Source organism: Idiotropiscis lumnitzeri, chromosome 8, assembly GCF_059441095.1.
Source record: "Idiotropiscis lumnitzeri isolate Australia: NSW breed Sydney's pygmy pipehorse chromosome 8, RoL_Ilum_1.0, whole genome shotgun sequence".
Lineage (NCBI taxonomy): Eukaryota > Metazoa > Chordata > Actinopteri > Syngnathiformes > Syngnathidae > Idiotropiscis > Idiotropiscis lumnitzeri.
Genome location: NC_142398.1, coordinates 2,911,040 through 2,927,424, shown reverse-complemented (window position 1 = coordinate 2,927,424; position 16,385 = coordinate 2,911,040). Strand labels below are relative to the sequence as shown.

General features: G+C 41.4%; 1 protein-coding gene across 1 annotated transcript in view; it reads left to right on the top strand.

The window, feature by feature from the left end:
* The first annotated feature begins 12,228 nt into the window (after positions 1 to 12,228).
* The window catches only part of LOC148331505 (noelin-2-like), a 37,126-nt gene continuing 32,969 nt past the window's right edge, over positions 12,229 to 16,385 (top strand). The window contains exons 1-2 of the mRNA XM_088302836.1: positions 12,229 to 12,421; positions 12,675 to 12,824. Coding sequence (XP_088158962.1) covers positions 12,299 to 12,421; positions 12,675 to 12,824 — 273 coding nt within the window. The 5' untranslated portion in view covers positions 12,229 to 12,298. The remainder of the gene's footprint in view (positions 12,422 to 12,674; positions 12,825 to 16,385) is intronic.

Below are 16,385 nucleotides of genomic sequence, written 5' to 3'. Positions count from 1 at the left end.
GACAATTCCTTTCATAATTTTGCATTTTATACATGTGGTCTTTATTGTGGCAAATACTTCAATCCAAAAATACGTAACAAGAATCTGAAACTATAACCACAGTCACAAATGTGTAACAACAATCTACAATGCATGATTGAAGTCACAGATATGACAAATATCAGCAAATGTGTACAATGATTTGTTGGCACATAAAATGCGGACAAAAATCCGTATAGATGGGCGACCTGTAAAAACGGGACCTTTTGATTGGCTGTGTTCTTACAGGTGACGTTTGCTACAGTCCTGCCGCGGACGACTCGCAAATGCGTGTGCTGATTTACAAATGCGTGTCAGGAGACTTGTGTGTGGCTCCGTAGCTACACGTTCGGACCACATGGGGGCACTAATATTATACCAGCCCCGTACCACCAATATATACACCAAGAACATGGTGGGGCATTCACTGCTATCCATGGTCATGTACCATTTATTTGACATTATTTAAATTAAATTGGAATAAATGGAAGAATAAAGTGGAACTAATAAAATAAGAACCAATGATATAACCAATGAAGCTAAAAAAAATGAATGAAGCTTCTCCACCCCTGCTAATTGCCACATTAACTATACTTCCCTTTATTGCATTCAGTAAACACCATTTTTTAAAATTGATTCATTAACTTTTTATTTAGTAAACACTCACTGCACCAACCCAACCGTACTGCATCGGGTAATCTATCTGCTACACCTGTAGACTACGAGGGTCCCCTTTTGGTCTTAATGTGGAGCTCCGGGGCCACACGCAAGTCTCCAGACACGCATTTGCAAATTACCACACGCATTTGCGAGTCGTCCACGGCGAGACTGTAGCAACACCCAAAGGCAGACCTGCGTGAAGTTGGCCCCCCATTTCTTGCAAAATAAAAATGGGAAATAGTTTGTTTCGTTTGTGCTGCGTTTGTGCTCGTTTGTGCTGTTAAAATTTTCGTTTGTGCTGCTACGGTTCCAGAGATATTACACTTTGTTTTATTTCGAGTGATGACGTCACCCTGCCCCCCATTTTCATCCAAATGGGTCGGGAATGGTGCCATTCGTTTGTGCTGCGTTTGTGCTGCGTTTGTGCTGTTAAAATTTTCGTTTGTGCTGCTTCGGTTTAAAGGAGTGGAAGAGTTGAAAACTGGCTAGTTTTATTCGATGTCCTGCATCTTGTGTCACTGTTATTCTGTGGAATGCTGTGTGGGTGGCTGGTGAAGTTGGAAAAAGAAAGTGAAAGAATGTGAGGTTTGGGAGGTTTTAGGTCGGTGCCTGGCGCAGACAGATACCTCGAGGGGGAAGGGATGCACAAGAAACTGGACCCTTCAGCCACAAGCAGGAGGGGCCACCACTTGAAGAAAGACCAAGAGAAGCAAGCTAAAGTTAACTGCAGCATACACATAGCCAATAGAATCATGCCAGGATGCCTTTGTCTCTGTGTCATTTGCATATTGTGTCTATAAATTAATGCTGAACAGCGAAGACAGAGAGAGCTGTATTGAGAGGGACCCAAACTCAAGTTGTAGATTTGTGTGTTAAGAATAAATCCACTCGTGTGTGAAAATGCCGGCTTCCTGATACCTTTCTATTGCAGAACGAGCGCGCATATTGTTGGATGAGTGAGAGTTGGGTAAAGTCACAAATTGGAGTCAGATTATTAATTTGAGTTTACATTGGTTTAAAATTAAATTCTAACATTGATTTAAAGATAAATTCCAACAATTTATGGTGACGCCTGACGTGATGCATGAGAGGTAAAAGAAGTTTGGAACCACATGAGACTGGGTCTCGCACGTCCACACCAGGTGACGACCTGAGAAAGGATAAAGTATAAAAGAGCCACACATCCGACCATCTTTCCTCTTGGGCCCACAGTGAAACAAGGTAAGCAGAACCCTTTCAAATTCTGCACATTGGCAACGCTAAATTATAAGAGGAAGGAGGAGCGGAACGTAGTAAGCGTAAAAGTGTTGGACGCTATTAGGGTGTAAAATCTGGGATTTACCTTCTAGCATAATTAATGGTGCAAAAGTAAAGTAGTATAGTTAAAAAAAAATAAAAAGTGTAACAGTGTGGACGTTAGTAGGGTCTGAAATCTGGGATTTACCTACTAGAATAGTTTGGAACTATTCGTGGTTAAGATACGGTATAAAATCTGGGATTTACGTATCGGGACACGGTTTAAAATCTGGGATTTACGTGTCTGTGTGGAAGCTGTGTGAATGTGAAGGCTAAAATTGTTCTGCGTAAGAAGTGGTTGGGACACACACGAGTGGATTTCAAGATGGCGAAGGAGAGTAAGTGTGATAGTGGTCTCGGGTGTGGCACGGAGATTAAGGATAAATTCATAAAACTGAAACATAAAAAAGAGAAGAAAAACATGAAGTAGGGATGAAATAAGAAAAGAGAAAGAAAGAAAGCTAGAGAAAAGAGAAGAAATTGTGTCAGTGTAGAGATTGGAAGTTCAATAAGAAAAGAGAAAGGAACAATTAATGTTCCATTGAAAGGAGGATGATGAAACAGGCAGTATTGAAGAAGGTGTGACTTGAACAAATGAAAAGGATAAGAATTAGGGTCTGCTGTAAGGAGGAATTGAAGAAATAAATATTTTATGTTTCATACTTTAGTTGATGGTCTTTCTATTAAGGTAACTGTAATTAGTAACTGGAATGAAATGCACAGATGGAAATGACACAAAGAAAAAAGATTGGTGTTAAGAAATCATAATTGAATGAAGCTTTTGAGAGCATGAGAAAACTTTGCAAGAGCATAGGTGGTTCCTGACTTTGTAGTTTGTGATTTGATACCTTGATTGGTTGAGTGGCTTTGGTAAGGCTACAGTGAATTTGGAAAATTAAAGGAAAAATAAGAGTGAGAAAGAATTTACAGAAGGCAATGGGTAGAGGTGTAATCGTAAAATCATGAGTGTGCTGTAACAAAGAGTTCACAGCCCTTTGAAGTTGGATGCTCATTCCCAAGTAGGGGGAGGAAGTCAGAGAAAGAGGATGAAGTGATTGAAAAAGTGGAAGAAAAGACGGAATGTCTGAGAGGCATTTATCCACAGTTGCCAGACTCGCAACAGTATGTGTTTGAGCCGCCGCCCGATCCGACGGCGCCATTAATGGGGGGGGAGCAGAATGGTTTGAGATGCAAAAGATAACGATTCAAGGATGGCACCAGCGACCATACAATTGATCGAACAGGCTGTGAATAATGAGAGAGAGGGTGCGCGGAGAACAGCAGGGGAGTGTGGAGACGCCCATGCTGGCCCCGGGGGGAAGCACCAGCAGGAACATGTAAACATTTCAGACACAAGAGGAAAAACAGGCATCAATGGCAGTCGTTAACTGATTGAAAAGGAAGATATGCCTTTTGGTGTTCTCGAAAGAAGGTCACAGTCTTTTTGTTTCAGAGGTGTGTCTCGGCACCCCCCTCGATGTTGCTGACGATCTAATCTTCAGGCATCTGCCTCTACTTGAGGTGTTCTCATGTGGTCGAGCATGGGTCGCACTGTGGAGCAATTTTTTTTGCAGTGCTAGTGTAGTAAGGTACGGGATAAAATATATGTATTCAACCTAACAATAAATACAAATTAGCAGGGAATTAGAACACAAGTTAAATACTGAAACATGCAGGGGATGCCTGAGGAACAGCAGGGCGGCGACAATCTTATTAAAATTTAAATTTTTAAGCAAAGGGATTGTGGTTTTGGGATAAATTTTAAGTGAAGTATCCTATGAACATGTTGAAAGAAAATCTTTGGAAAGGGGAATATCTAGCCATTGGAGATTGGTTTACCAAATATAAAGTTGGACTAAATAGTTTTGTAGATGATTTATTAACTGATGTGTATTAAATGTGACAAAGGTGGAAGACAGATGTTTTTTTTGACTGTACGACGCGAACGCTGACATGACAATTTTAGAGGACATGACATCATTCCATAAATACCAGACTGCTAACATTCGCATCTATGAGCTGTTTGATGTCACAGGTGCAGTTTCGTCAGCTACGTCCTTGAGAGGAGAAACAACTTCACGGGGAGTGAATGGGAAAATCCAGAGACCCACAGTTGTAAATTTTGGCATACGCTGGCTAAATTAAGGCAAAATTATGGATCTGCCAGCACAAATCTCAGTGAAATCAAGGCGGACGCGCCAAAGGAGGGGTCTCTGTGTGGAATTGGAAAGTATCGTTTGGTGAATGAAAGTGTGAAAGAAAAGTGTTTGTATGCATATGTGGTTTGAGTGAATGTTGTAGGGACGGGCCTCAGGACAGAAAATTGTTTGAGGTCACCGGCAAGCCCTTACAGTACTTAGGATGCGATGGGTGGACAGGCCTGATCAACCTGAATCCCTATTGCACTCCCGAGTATTGATTTTCAAATTGTTTTTGGAGAAAGATTGGAGTAATTAAATTCAAGCATCAAGTGAATGATTGATTGACGTTATTACACAAAATTTATGCAAAACTGAAAGTTTTGGAAGGAAGATAATTTGTCTCTTCTCACTGGCAATTGCCACACCTCCAGTTATCTCCACAGGTTTGAGGTGACATGTGACCAGTGTGACCAGAAGGCCAGAGAATGCTTCAAATAGCGCCTCACCACTACCATCCCAGAGGTTCTCCTCAACAAGGAGGGAGATATAAGATATATTCACATTGGATGCGCGACTAGATAACACACACCCAGTCCAGGATAGGGCAAAATTTTCTTGGATTGTTCAGACTTTTCCATATAATACAGCACCACAGCAGTGATACTTGAAGTTAATGTCGAATTAGTGGCACTGTTTTTATGGAAAATTACTCACTTAACGCAAGGGTAAGTTGTTGTAGAGGAGATATTTCAGACAAAAATGACCCTGAAGTGGTCTCAAGCACGTGTCTCATGTTGGATGTATGAATGTAAAACACTGTTTGGAAGAACTTATAGAATACCTCAAATTTAAGAACAAATGGGAAATAGATGTTGAAGCAACTTTAGTTGACCATATGTGAAAAATGTTACGAAAACAAAAGACAGGCGCAAATTTAGAGTGACAAAGCTCTTTCCGTCTCCCAGCAGGGCAGTAATCTAGTAAAGCCAGGATACTGGGTGCTTGTAAGAAGTTTGAAGATAAGACATTTGTAATTACCCAAGGGGGAAGGAGGGGTTAGTAACAGCTCTCACAGCTGTAAAGATAGCAGAAAGGTCAACATTGGTTTATTCGACACGTTGTAAAGAGGTCACACGTTGTAAAGAGGTCACGTTGGTTGAAATCTCCTACAAAGGAGACACCAGACTAAGAGGTTTATACAGAGTTACAAGCGGGACAAAATTTATTTAAGAGGAACTGTCCTCACTTGAGGCCGAGGCCAGACCTGCTGACCAGCATGATGGTCACCAGCTAAGTGGGGACACCTCAGGTGAGATTGGCCGTGCCGTGCATCAGATATTTCTGGCCCGTTGGGGTCGATGTTGCTGTGTCTTTCAGGTGGGGAAGGGGGAGACAGGCCTGGTCTATGTGGCCAGGGCGAGACGTGAATAGAGTGAGACTTCCGGCAGTGACCCATCCAATAATGTCGACATTACACAGCTGTTCCAGTTGGCCGTCCACAAGGGCGTGCACCTTCCAGTGGCAGAAATCAGGCGAAATAGTCCATCAATGAAAAATGCTACTCGGGCTAAGTAGAACACATTTTGTACATAATTTTGCACGACATCAGAAAAGGAAAATATGGGATTGGATTAAGGAGCGTGACTAAAATTGTTGTACTTGCAGGTTTAGAAGGCCAAGAGAGATAAGAAAAAAGGAGGCAGCTGCTCCTTCCACTTCTGCTGCTTCTGGGCAAGGTTCGGGTGACGCAGCGCCACAGCAGACTGGCTGCTGTCCATAGCAGGCCGGTCAACGAGGTTGGGATTGCAGTAACAGAGGTACGGGTGGTTATGGACAGGGATTGTGAGTGGGGTGTGCTCTGGCTGCGGGGTGTGGGGTCACTGGGTGATGAGCTGTCCATGCCGAGCCACTTTCTGGAATGTGCCATCCTCCGGTGCCATATCTGTCACAAAGAGCTCCACCAGCGCAGGGGGCGCCACCGTTACCCACTCCCAACGCACTTGACACAAACCCGCTCGTACCCCATTCCATGACAGGGGGCCGCGGAGCTTCAGCGTTCGAGGACTAGCAGGTCCTAGCATTCCGGGGACGGTGGATGGACAAGTTTTCGATGGTGCTGGATATTGGGGCGAGCTATGAGCTCCTTCCGCAACCCCCACTGAGCCATGTGGACTCTCTACATTGCCTGAGTCACTGCCATTGACTGAACGAACACTGGAATTCGAGTGGCATTCCCGGATGGGACTGAACTTGACCCTGCACATCCGTCGGAGGGAGCATATGTCGTGCTCTCTTCCTTCCCAGTGGCTAAACTGAACTGAAACATTTGAGGGCAGCTCTGAAACCTGGTTCCCATCCTCCCGCGGTGGGTATGCCCTGTTCTTGCTCTGGTCTGAGTGGTTTAGCAACCGCCACCCTTTCAATTCACCGATTGACATATCACATTGTACATGTGATCACAAACATGATTTGGCTTATCAAAAATGCACTCATCCAAATTTAGTCATGAGTGCATCTTGCGTTAGAATTATATATTTGTTATGTCTACCTGCGTTGCCTCGCACGCGTGCCTTGTCCCTGAGCAGCGGAAATGGTATGAATTGTTTACTTTTGCCGAGCCACAAATCGCATTGAATATTGATGAGCGTCATCATACTAGAGATCTAGACCCCATAGTTGTTGCACAATCGGGAGATCATATTTCAGCACCGACATACAAATTCTTTGGTTTTGGGGACATTACTAAATTTCAAAATTTCCAGGGAAGGGTCGCTCGGAAATGGTAGTTCTGTGTGTGTCTCTGCTAGAGGTGTTGTGGACCCAGGGCCCGACTGATTTGGGGCTCGGCTCCACAGCTCCGCGATTGTTTTTACTGTCTCTACCCCCTCCCCCAGTTGACAGAATCAGTGTGGGCACAGCCTGTAGGTGGATTGAACCAATCATGAGACAATAGGAGGTGAAGACTGCAGCGGTCTTGGAGCTGTCTATGTCTTGTAGAGCACCTTTTCTTCCCATAAAAGAAAAAAAAAAAGAAAAAATAGAGGTTTAATTCGGTATCTGCGTTATTATAGTTTTGGGATTTTTTATTTTAAGCATAAATGGTTACTATTTCATTTGTGTTGCTTTAAAATTTGTCAATTAACAGTCAAAATTGGAGCGTTAGCTCGAGGCTTAATTTGTAATCTCGGAACACAGTTAGATATTTGAACTCAGTGAACTCAGCATCACTGGAGTCGGACATCACTCCGTACATCAACCTCCGGGTGCTTTCCCGGAGGTTGACTCAATCTCGCTGATAAGGCCAGTTTAGAGTTCTGGCTAGAACCTCACACGCCATCCAATTGGGAACTACGGGACAAAAGTGGTACCATAACTCACAGTTGCGCCCGGCCCCAGTATTTGTGCCCGCCAAGGTTGAGCGTAGAGGTTGACCGCCCGGACGGGCAGGTCAAGAGAGGGAATGTGTAGATGGCATGAATTGCATCAAAGTCAGACACTTTTGAGTCTGAACAAAGACGATGACGATGCAAATGTTTAACTTATTGACTATTTTGCCTGCTGGCGTGTGCTTTGTGTGGACGATGTTGGCGTTTGAACATAGGATGCGGGATGACAGAAGTGATGGAGCGAAAGGAGCATGTAATGGTATGGTATGGAGCAGAGCGAGATGATGGTAAGACGCTGACACAGACACAACAACTACTGCTAAATCTGAAATGTAAACAACCGACACAGGTGAACACTTGGGTGACAATTTTAATTGGACACACCCATGGAATGATGTGGGAATAAAAAAGAAAGAGCCTATTTTTGACACCCAAGTTGCAAAACAAAAGTTCACCTGCCTAAAAGTTAAATGGGACGGGTCCTGGGATTGGAAATATCCAGGAGTCATGGTGTAATGAAAATGTGTCTTTGCCAGTAGGAATCCCTCTCGCTCGTGATGATGTTTGGCTGTGGTGTGGAGAGAAAGTGCTGTACGATAGGCTTCCCACCAATGCCTCAGGTAAGTGCGCCCTGGTAACGCTGATCATGCCAGTTAGTGTGACAGCCTTAGATCTGGCCAAAATGGAGTGGGAAGGTGTTGGACAATGGGGAAGAATCCCCTTCCTTAACAGGAAGAGAAGGGACAAGCAAGAATGGTTGAATGCAGGAGATCCCACGTATATAGATGCAATTGGAGTCCCAAGAGGGGTCCCTGACGAGTATAAATTGGTGGATCAAATTGCGGCAGGATGGGAGAGTATTTTCCTGTTTGTTACGGTAAACAAAAATGTGGACCGGATTAATTATGTTGATTATAATGTCCAACGATTGGCGAACTTCACCACCTCGGCACTCCAGGCAGTGCATGAGCAATTGGCTGCCACATCTCTGATGGCATTCCAAAATAGAATGGGCTTAGATATGGTGTTGGCTGAAAGAGGAGGAGTGTGTAGTATTTTTGGGGATCAGTGTTGTACTCTGATTCCCAACAATACATCTCCTGACGGTCGCCTTACCAAGGCATTGGAGGGTCTGCGCACGTTAAGTGACAAAATGAAGGAGCACTCAGGTGTGGACACCAGTTGGTACTCTGACTGGTTAAACATCTTTGGCAAATATAAAAGCTTGATTGCATCAGTACTGATTTCTATCGCTGTGTTTGCCGCTATTATGGTGTTATGTGGATGTTGTTGTATTCCATGTAGCAGATCATTAACTGTTAAGACAATTGAACGCACGTTGGGGCCGCTCCCTCCTGGTGGCCAGTACATGATGATCCCTCAGAAGGACCCCCAGGAGGGGGAGACAGCTGTGGCCCTCCGGGAGTCCGGGATGTGAGTATGTGTAGATGGCCTCAGCGACCTGAGGCCATGAGGGGGGAATGAAATTTTCTATTGATTTTTAAGTTTTACTAATTCTCTATTGATTTTTAAGTTTTACTAATTCTCTATTGATTTTTAAGTTTTACTAATTTTCTATTGATTTTTAATTTTTACTAGTTTTCTATTGATTTTTAATTTTTACTCATTTTTATTGATCTTTAGTCTTTTACTAACTCTCTATTGAGCTTTACCTCACATTCTATTGATTTGTAAGTTGTTACTAACTTTTCATTGTTTGATTTTTAGCTCGTGTTTAACAATAAAATAAGGGGTTCGAGTGATGACCTCAGTTGTCTGAGGTCATGAGAGGGAATAAAGGAGTGGAAGAGTTGAAACCTGGCTAGTTTTATTCGATGTCCTGCATCTTGTGTCACTGTTATTCTGTGGAATGCTGTGTGGGTGGCTGGTGAAGTTGGAAAAAGAAAGTGAAAGAATGTGAGGTTTGGGAGGTTTTAGGTCGGTGCCTGGCGCAGACAGATACCTCGAGGGGGAAGGGATGCACAAGAAACTGGACCCTTCAGCCACAAGCAGGAGGGGCCACCACTTGAAGAAAGACCAAGAGAAGCAAGCTAAAGTTAACTGCAGCATACACATAGCCAATAGAATCATGCCAGGATGCCTTTGTCTCTGTGTCATTTGCATATTGTGTCTATAAATTAATGCTGAACAGCGAAGACAGAGAGAGCTGTATTGAGAGGGACCCAAACTCAAGTTGTAGATTTGTGTGTTAGGAATAAATCCACTCGTGTGTGAAAATGCCGGCTTCCTGATACCTTTCTATTGCAGAACGAGCGCGCATATTGTTGGATGAGTGAGAGTTGGGTAAAGTCACAAATTGGAGTCAGATTATTAATTTGAGTTTACATTGGTTTAAAATTAAATTCTAACATTGATTTAAAGATAAATTCCAACAGGTTCCAGAGATATTACACTTTTTTATTTCGAGTGGTGACTCTGGACAGGCGTAATGGTGCCTCTCTTCCGAAGTACCAGCATCACTGCAAGTTTGGCAGCTGTTGAAGCAGAGTTCAACAACATAAAAAAGGGCTTTTCAAGCATGAAAGCCTTCTCATTCGTGTTGACCGTTTCGTTGCTCGTCATCTTGCCTTCATTGAGAGAAACGTGGATTTCTGCTGCAAAACAAAAAAGCTGATGTAGGTGATGTATTAAGACCTGACGATGCCTCTACTACTTCTCATACTGAGGGAAAAAAATACATTAAAAAAATGATGTTGACCTTGGTGATGAGTCTGATGCTGCTACAGTCTTCATACTACTACTACTGAAGTTGAGAACTGGAGAGGCTTCGTAGATTGACACCGACTGTAACTCCCTCCGCAGGCACGACAAACACAAATGGTTTTCTTTTGGATAACGGGTTTAATGAAGGCGTCTTATTCCAACAAAGTAACTAATGTCACATACTGGAAGAATATAGAAATGAAAAAATACCTCGTTAGCTGCTGCCGCAAAAGAGGGAATTGAAGGGTGAATTTTTGAGGTGATCACTTGTCCTCCTTGTCTCTATTCTTAATAAAGTTTGACTGAAGCGACTGCAGGGTCAAACCAGTTGATCGTCGAAACACGTGCGGAGCTAAAACCGGGAAGTATTTAAAGGGAAACGGAAGGCAAGGGCGTGTCCTCCAAACAATGCAATACTATGTATATAATTAAATGTAAATACTAATATGTAAATTACTTAACTGCATACATGAACTATACATATAATTAATTATAAATAAATAACAAGGAACAAATAAATTAAATCCATGCCCAATTATGGCTACATTTACACTGACCTTGGTATGAGTTGAACAGAAGTTGCCCTGCTAGAAATTCCCAGAAGTCTGGTGCTGACAGAATTTACTTTGAGAGCAGTCATAGCATTTCAAAGAGGCTTGACCCAGGATTCTCTTAGACATTATGTGGCATACTGCAGGAGGGCTGCTTTTGGCTGGGAGATGTACAATGACCTGGAAAGTGGAGTGAAAGCAGCATCAGAAAAGACAAAGATCTTCCCACATGCTTTGTTCTTCACAAAGCAGTGATTGCTTAATTGTTGCAATGTAAATAGTTTGGTGTTTTTTTTTGTTTCAGTTTTTTTTTTTTACACATAAAGCTATTGTTTCAACCCAAGCTTTCTCTGCAGGCTCTCATCAATTACACATGTACTGTTTTTACATGAATTCAGTTGTTCTCAAATGAGGGAATGCTACATCGAGGGGTGTGTTTATGTTGTTTTTATTTCAAAATAGTTCAATGGATATGTTTCGACCTCACTTCTGCTATAATTTAAGAAATAATCACATAGCTTTAATGACTACTGATGAAATAAATGAGTGAGCAGTAGAACAACATATTAAAAGAAATAAGATCGAATTTAAAGTAATTGACAGCAGTGAAAACAGGAAGATTTTAAGAGAACTGTATGCTAGCAAAAAAAGCTACAACTGTGAGTGTAACATGTTTACCTGAAGTTCCTCCGGCAACAGTTGCTTTCCAGAATCATGAAGAATGTAAAATGCGCAGAAACATACAAAACATCGGTTCATTCCTGGAACTAGTTTATAACCTGGAATTAATAACAAATACGAGTGATTGAAGTGATTAACTGAACGCGGTAGCATGATACCTAGCTCCTTGTTCGACAGCATCCAAAATAAATTTGACTGACGCCGGAGCGTTAGTGTTTGTGACGTCACCGCGTGAATTAAAACGTAGAATATCTATCGAACCGAAGCAGCACAAACGAAACTTTTAACAACACAAACGCAGCACAAACGAATGGCACCATTCCCGACCCATTTGGATGAAAATGGGGGGCTGGGTGACGTCATCACTCGAAATAAAAAACTGTAATATCTATCGAACCGAAGCAGCACAAACGAAAATTTTAACAGCACAAATGAGCACAAACGCAGCACAAACGAATGGCACCATTCCCGACCCATTTGGATGAAAATGGGGGGCTGGGTGACGTCACCACTCGAAATAAAAAAGTGTAATATCTCTGGAACCGAAGCAGCACAAACGAAAATTTTAACAGCACAAACGAGCACAAACGAAACAAACTATTTCCCCCTATTTTTGCAAGAAATGGGGGGCCAACTTCACGCAAGTATACCCGCACATCCCTTCAGTGGAAGTCCCACACATCTCATACAAATGAGACGCCAGGAAACACATTCATGACCACCAGGTGGAAGTGTTGCACTTGGAAAAAAAGGCACCACTTCGCAAACAGCACCAGGCCACAGAGAGCAAGCGTTCTGATCAATTCCCAGCATCACTCTCTCGCCCTCTTTTCCCTCTCTCATGCAGGCAATCAATCAATACGTGGACAGGAAGCAGAACGAGCAGGCTGACTGCAGTGGACGAGAAGGAGGACAAGGACAAAAGGGAGGGAAAGGAAAAAGAGGACACGCTTTTGTTTTTTTTGTGAGTGCGCTTTTTTTACGTCATCTCAGGTTGGAGGAGGGATGCGGGAGAGTAAAGGCGAAAGAGGGAAAGAGCTCCTCGCAGCATCTAGAAATCATCCTCACATGGCCATGACAGGATTTCACATCATCGCAGAGACTTGACGTTGGGAAGCAACTGAGCAGACGTTTGCTTTCCTTTTCCTTCTTTTTTTAAGCATGTCAACAGTTTAATTAAGAAGCTACTGTGTGTGTGTGTGTTTGTGTGTATGAAGATGAGTGTACCCATGCTGAAGATCGGCGCCATGCTGAGCACAATGGCCATGGTCACCAACTGGATGTCCCAGACGCTGCCCTCACTGGTGGGACTTAATGGGACCACTGTCGCCATCTCCCCCGATGGCACGCACGAACGAATTGTCAGCGTATGTACACTTTGTATTTTTACGCACGTGCACACAAAGACACACGCTTCGAGGATTTGTCACGTGATGTCAGTTGAAGTTTTCCCACAATAGGAATTAAGGATAACAAAAGTCCATGGGAGATTCTCAAAGACTAGCAAGTTGTTAACATTATGAGAGTTGAAGCATCATGTTGCTGCATTCTTAAAATGGGATTTAAGTAGTGCCCTCTGGTGGATAAATGGAAAAATTAAGTTATTTATTGATTAATTTATATATGAAAAACGCTTTGTTCCAGCTCCAGCTATATATATATATATATATATATATATATATATATATATATATATATATATATATATATATATATATATATATATATATAATAAAGCTGTATGCTTTGCATGTGTCAATAGTGCCATCTCTTGGACTAAAATGAATGTTTCAAATGCAGTAATCCAGAGTGAAATGTTAACAAGTGATCAGATTAGTGATTATTTGTTAAGATACATTTTCAAGCATTTTAAGTTGATATTTTTTCAAATTGTTGTGTATCTTTGCCTTTTTATGCAGATTTTGACAACAGAGTAGGTACTAAACCATTTTGAAAATAAATATCAGCTGGCCACCTCTGTTCATTCAACCAAAGATCAAAATGGCACTGAAGGGTATATTTAAAATTTTGTGCCTGACTTTTAGTTTATCTTTATTTTTTTTATTCCCCCGGTGCTTTCACCCAGCGGTATGCCATTGCCAAGTTTTTTTTCCTTTTGATGTCAGCTGAAGATGTCTCACAAGAGAAATTCAGGATCAAATACTCTGCGGGAGATTCTCAAAGACTGCCAAGTCAAAACATTTTGGACACCCTGTAATAAGATCCATCATGAGAGTTGAAGCAAAAACTAGTGTTGAAACACTGGAAAGCAGTCTTGAGGCCACATTTTGAAGTTCTTGGATTTTTATTTATTTATTTAGTTTTAGCCATGCACTGATTCAGATGATTAAAATTCCGAAAACCGATTAATTGGACGATTAATAAAAAATATATAATTATATATATATAATTATATGTGTATATATATATATATATATATATATATATAAATATATATATATATAAATATATATATATATATATATATATATATATATATAAACACACTGTATTTTCATGGCCAAAGACGACCTGTATCAAAGGTCGCAGCGTCAGTTGAGGGTTCTATTACGGAATTAACACTTACACGGCCGCGGCACGTGGCGCAATGAGGCGCTATAAGGCGCTATGAGGTGCTATGAGGCGCATGCTAGCTCGCGCATGCTAATTCTCATCAAAGAGAGACTAGAGCTCTCATGTCCACATAAACAATCTCAGGGGAGGGATGTCACTTGTCATGATTGGAGGGCCACAATGGGTTCTAAAATTTAACAGAGTGGCCGGACCAGGAGCAGATGGATGGAGTGTTTTGGTAACCTCACCTCATCTGAGAATAAAATACATTAATTTTAAATGAACGTGAACAAAAGCATTACAACAATATATATATATATATATATATATATATATATATATATATATCTTTTAAAAGCTCAGTATTTAGAAAATAAAACATTAACATGATTTATTCATTGAATTTTTTTCAAGTTCAGTTAAAACGTTTAACAGGCCGTAGTTTGCCCACACCTGCCTTAAAGTCACAGTTTTAAATCAAAACCAAAAATATCTCTGAATAGCATACAGGCAAACAATGAAACAAACAAATAAAATTAACACAAAACATGCATCTCTCATGCCATTCACATCTCAAAAAGAAAGAAAACAAACACAAAACGATTACAGCAATGGATTTTGGGAGCCAATCAGCCTGAGCAAATCAGCTGTTTAGAGAGATGTGAGTGGTGTGCTGTGGGTAGTGTTTTTTATTTTTTTGCATTCTATTGTCTAAACCTGTGATGTTTCTTGGTTGCAATAACAATCGTGGACAGCTGCACTTTTGTCCAGCTTCCTCCTGCACCATGACCAAAAAACATATTCACATAATATATTTGTCACAGTCAATTCAGAGCATAGTAGTCTTAGAATTTGACCAACAGGAGTGCTAACATGCAGTCTGAACCGTCCTCAAGGGATCAGGCCCGATGGAGAGAATTTCACATCTATAGATCTATGGGCCTCAGTCTATACACAAGGCGTGTCATTTCAAGGCACCTTGTTTGTTTTGGCGAATATTTGAGATTTTAAAGTGTGCCTCATGGTCGTGAAAATATGTATATAATATATGTATAATATCTAATAACAAAACGTAGAAACTTATTTTGTGGTCTGTTAATGCTCACAATAATAATATGAATTAGAGGCAGAACATTATACTATTTAACGGTGCTTTGTCCCTTCGTGTTTGCTAAACTTGACTTTTTTTGGGAGGGGGGGTATTTGAATGACATTGTCTTAGTCTTGGGTTGTAATGTGTTTATGTTCTTTATTAAAAAGAATCTTTAAGAGCGAACTAAATTGACTGATTGAAATCGGCCGGTTGATTGAACAGTAAGGACCTAGTCTTGTCTCAGTCTCAGACAGGCTGGACTCAGGTTTTTCCATCAAGATCAATGCAGACCAGCACTGATCTGCTGTTGTTCAATGCCATTAGTGTGATAATGAGGAGAAGCCACTGGTCAAATAACAAACACCTTCAATTCGTGTGCTACGAAACACACTTCCTACGACTGTAAGTTGTGGCTTATTTTTTTTTATTTCTTATGGGTTATGCATGCCTCAGTATGTTTATATTCAGGTTGTGTGTGTTTATTTTCAGCTTGTGTGTTCATATTCAGCTTTGCAGATGCTATGTCTGCTATGTGTTTATTACGGTACTTATTGATGGCATTAAAACTGAAACCTCCGAAGTTATAATTTATAAAATAAATAAATTCACAATCCATAGTACTCGCGAGTCCACATGTGTGCTATTTTTAAAAATTATTGACCAATAAAAGATGATTTTGGAGGTATGAGGACTCCGCCCAGTGGCAGTGAAAATCATAGTACAGAAAAAATTTATTATTTTATTTATAATAAAATAAATAGAGGTCGAATGTATGTGCGGCATTTCAACACACACCAACCCACACACACACACTCATTTGTTTGTGCTACCGGCGGTGATATCTCCTCTCTGGGAAGGCTGGATCGCCTGTGGGACATCTGGCCATTTGTTACCGTAGCAACAACAAACCCTAGCGTTGAAGTCAGAGGGAGATGTCAGAGGCTGAGTGAGGCTCCTCCAAGATGTTGAATGTGTTGAGTTATTTATTCTGTTGGGATTATGGACAGTAAACAGACCAACTAGCCAATCACTGCTTCTGCAAGTATTGATTAGCATCTTGGCTGGCCAATGACTGCAGCGAATTTCTGTTCCCTTGCGCAAGCAATCATTAAAACAATACGAACTGTGCTGTGATCTATTTGAGGGGCGTGCTCATTCGAAAATTGTCCAAATATGTGGCTATTTAAGAGAAAATGTATTTCTTTGAAAGCAGCCATTTGAAGAAGCACGATGGCCGCTTTCCCGCCAAATCTCCCGCTCA